Source organism: Loa loa (assembly GCF_000183805.2).
Source record: "Loa loa unplaced genomic scaffold supercont3.242, whole genome shotgun sequence".
NCBI lineage: Eukaryota > Metazoa > Nematoda > Chromadorea > Rhabditida > Onchocercidae > Loa > Loa loa.
In genome coordinates, this window is record NW_018108422.1 from 72,205 (window position 1) to 75,577 (window position 3,373).

The 3,373-nt window shown below is 31.1% G+C and overlaps 2 protein-coding genes across 2 annotated transcripts; one reads left to right on the forward strand and one right to left on the reverse strand.

Annotated features, from left to right (window-relative positions):
* Positions 1 to 136: 136 nt before the first annotated feature.
* On the forward strand, positions 137 to 1,044 carry LOAG_13797 (hypothetical protein; the record flags this gene model as incomplete). The annotated part of the gene is made up of 2 exons (XM_003149303.1): positions 137 to 297; positions 897 to 1,044. 2 exons carry the CDS (start codon positions 137 to 139, stop codon positions 1,042 to 1,044), a joined length of 309 nt encoding a protein of 102 aa, XP_003149351.1.
* Positions 1,045 to 2,359: 1,315 nt separating this feature from the next.
* LOAG_13799 (hypothetical protein) lies at positions 2,360 to 2,680 on the reverse strand (the record flags this gene model as incomplete). The annotated part of the gene is made up of 1 exon (XM_003149304.1): positions 2,360 to 2,680. One exon carries the CDS (start codon positions 2,678 to 2,680, stop codon positions 2,360 to 2,362), a length of 321 nt encoding a protein of 106 aa, XP_003149352.1.
* Between the last annotated feature and the right edge of the window lie 693 nt (positions 2,681 to 3,373).

Below are 3,373 nucleotides of genomic sequence, written 5' to 3' on the forward strand. Positions count from 1 at the left end.
ATGAAAAGCGGTCGTAGTGACAGCAATAGTAGTAGTAGTAGTAGTAGTAATAGTTATTATTATTGTTGTTGTTGTTGTTGCTATCGTAGTAGCAAGGAAAAAGCGCTGATTGTCATCGAACAAGCGTCACATTCGTATGACAGAGCTTGAAAAGAAGAAGCGAAAATGTTTTGTACCAGGTTGTACAATTGTCACCTATGTGCTGTCACGAAATACTGATGAAATGATCCGTCATCCTTGCCTTCCCTGCACTTCCAGTTTCCTCATCTATTCCTTGTTTGATAATGAGCATTCAAGGTTAGTATGAGTGAATGTGTGTATGTGTGTATGTGTGTGTATGTGTCCCATTCATTTCACTCTTATCAAACCGCATTTACCATAAACTATACCTTTTTAGATATAGATGACTCCTCCTATTCTACTCTTTACGGATTCCTTCTATTCTTGTCTTTACGGATCAGGAAGAAGTAAACCGGCCAGTTGATCTTCCATAAAATAATAGCTATATTCTTTCAAATTGGGACAAATCACCCCACTCTGGTCAATGTCAATGAATGTTAACTCTGAATTGCTATTAATACAATTAGGAAATCAGTTCAAATGGCGAGGTCAATTCATGGATAATTATGCTGCTTAACCGGGTACCGTACTGATAACCTCATTGATAATTTCTTTCTCTCCGTACTATGAAATCCGGAATATTTTCTAAGAGAAGAACATGATTACTGTATCATCATAACATCCGATATTTCCCTGTGTGTGTGTGTGTGTTGTCTGTCTGTCTGTCTGTCTGTCTGTGTACTTGTAATAGCAGTAATGATTGGTAGTTATCATGATGATGAGTGAGAAGATGAACGCATATGATATATAATATTTGTAGGAAGTAGTCCTTAAAGGTTGGAAGGAGCGGAAAGGGAGAGAGGATTGAAAGGGAGTTATGCAGCAGGTGCAAGTGACCTTGGAGACAGCTGTGACTGGCTGCACCCCGGTACTACCATGTGTTGTAGAATGATCTGTTATAAACAGGCGAAAAAGTCTACCTAACCTGTTTTGCTGGAATGAGCATAAATTGTCAATCCCAGGAATTATTTGAGCATGTTGTTACTCTTCAGGGTTTTGCTTCTTATTAATCAAATTAGGATATAATATATACTTAAAAGATATTCAATGTTTATCACTTCCGCATCCATTAGAAAATAATCAATGCAAAGCGGAAAAATCAACAAATTTGCTTGGTTATTTGTCTGGCAATAATAATTGAACTCTGTTTTACCATTATTTCCTAAATATTACTTTTACCTTTTAATTTAGAACCATTCCGCACTGTGCAATTGAATGCTTATTGCGGAATAATTAATTCGGAACAAAAAAAAAGGAAAAAAAATTGGGGAAAAGCATATTCATTGTTCATTCAGTAAGGATTGATAATACTAAGCAATTCAATAATAATCATTCATTTATTGAAAAATTTAATGGAAGTTAACTTTTATAAGTGTCACCATCACTGTAGTACTGTTTGATCTTAGAAATATTTCAGGTGATAAGATATTTACGAAAAATTGTACCATCATATGTTGACATTTATGTGACATTTATGTCACGTAGCTATACGTCATTCATAAATGATCTGTTTTTTTATCAACTACTTATGAGAATTATTATTACTATTACTATTACTAAAGTTAATTATCTGTCCGATCATTTGAAGCTAAAGTAATTACAAGTTAGATATAGTTGTATATTTAGGGTCATTTGAAGGTCATTTGAGCAAATCCATGAGTTGTTTTAAATTTAAATTATTTAGCATGTCATCGCTTCAAGAATTAATTATTTTAATGATTATTTTTACCTAATGGATCATTAAATGTATTTTCTAAATCTTTCCCTAACATATTAATTATTTCTATTACTAATATGAATTTATTACTCCTTTTTTTTTACATTACTAATCATTGATATCATATTTTTTGATCTTTTTATGTTTTTTTTTTGCGCTAAAATTTGATTTAATATAACAATTATAAATCATTTCTTATTATTTTAATTACTAATTAATCTTATCTTTGTTTGATTCGTTTAATTTCATTTTAAATATTTCTTAAGAACTAATCAATTTTGCTATATTTAATAACAGGAAATGATTGTAACAGATGAAATAATTTGTATGATATGATAAAATGATAAGTGAAAGTGTATGATAATAATAGACTATTTTAGATATTTTCTAACAGATTTTTCTTTTCTTTTCCGAAACTCATTTCAATTCAACAGCATTTTTGGAATCTTGTTATGTAGCACGCTGATAAGGAATGAGGAGAGACGGGGATGAGGAGGGGGGGGGGGTTGACAATTTCAATAATCAAAGAAGAGAGGTGTAGAAGGGAGGGGCTATAATGTCGGCTATAGGTTGGCTCAGGCTGGCACCCGAAAATTTTGCTGCTCTTGCTACTGCTTTTATTGTTGTAGTAGTAGTAGTAGAAGTTGTAGCAGTAGTAGAAGTAGTAATAGAAATAGTAGTAGTAGTAGTAGTTGTAGTAGTGGTAGTAGTTGTTGTTGTTGTTATGTAGTAGTGGTAGTAGTAGTAGTAGTAGCAGTAGCAGTAATAGTAATAGTAGTAGTAATTAGTAGTTGTTGTCGTAGTACACACTTCGATCATGGTACTATTAATCACCATAAACATTCGATTAGCATAAGTTTTTGTGTGTTAACCTGAATATCTACGATAGTGCTATTTCTCAGCTGATGTCATATGTCATATGAAATTACTCTCGAAAATGAAATAACCATTTCGAGAATATTCCTTTTCATTCGCACTTATCCAAAAATCACTTTTAAATTATTGAATTTACTATTAAATGTATGAATGACTTATCTTCCTTCATTACATTCCTATTAAATTAATCCATAAATAGTTCTAATTTAATGTTTAAAATTTATTTAAACAATAGCATTTTTAATTGTCACACTAATAAATGGACAAATTTTACAACCAAAATTATCACATACATAATTTTCCCTTTCTCTGCTATACTATCACTTATATCAACCGGATTACTATATAATGCTAATAATCCGGTTAATATTTGTAATAGCATTACAATTTCATATTCATATCATTTCTTTTTCTGCGAAATAATTAATTAATTACGAAATAACCTAATTTCTCAGTATTGAAAATTTATTTTTTCAGAATTTTACATTACTTTTTAATCTGACGAAATATTGGAATTTAAAGAAACGAAATCAAATAATGCCTGCAAAAGTGCAGTGCGGTGGCCTATTTTTGGGTGATACAATTCAGGAAAGAACTCGAACTTTACTTGGTTGGAGTGATGAGGTTTATTATCTTCCTTTTCTTTATCCTTTTTTTTTT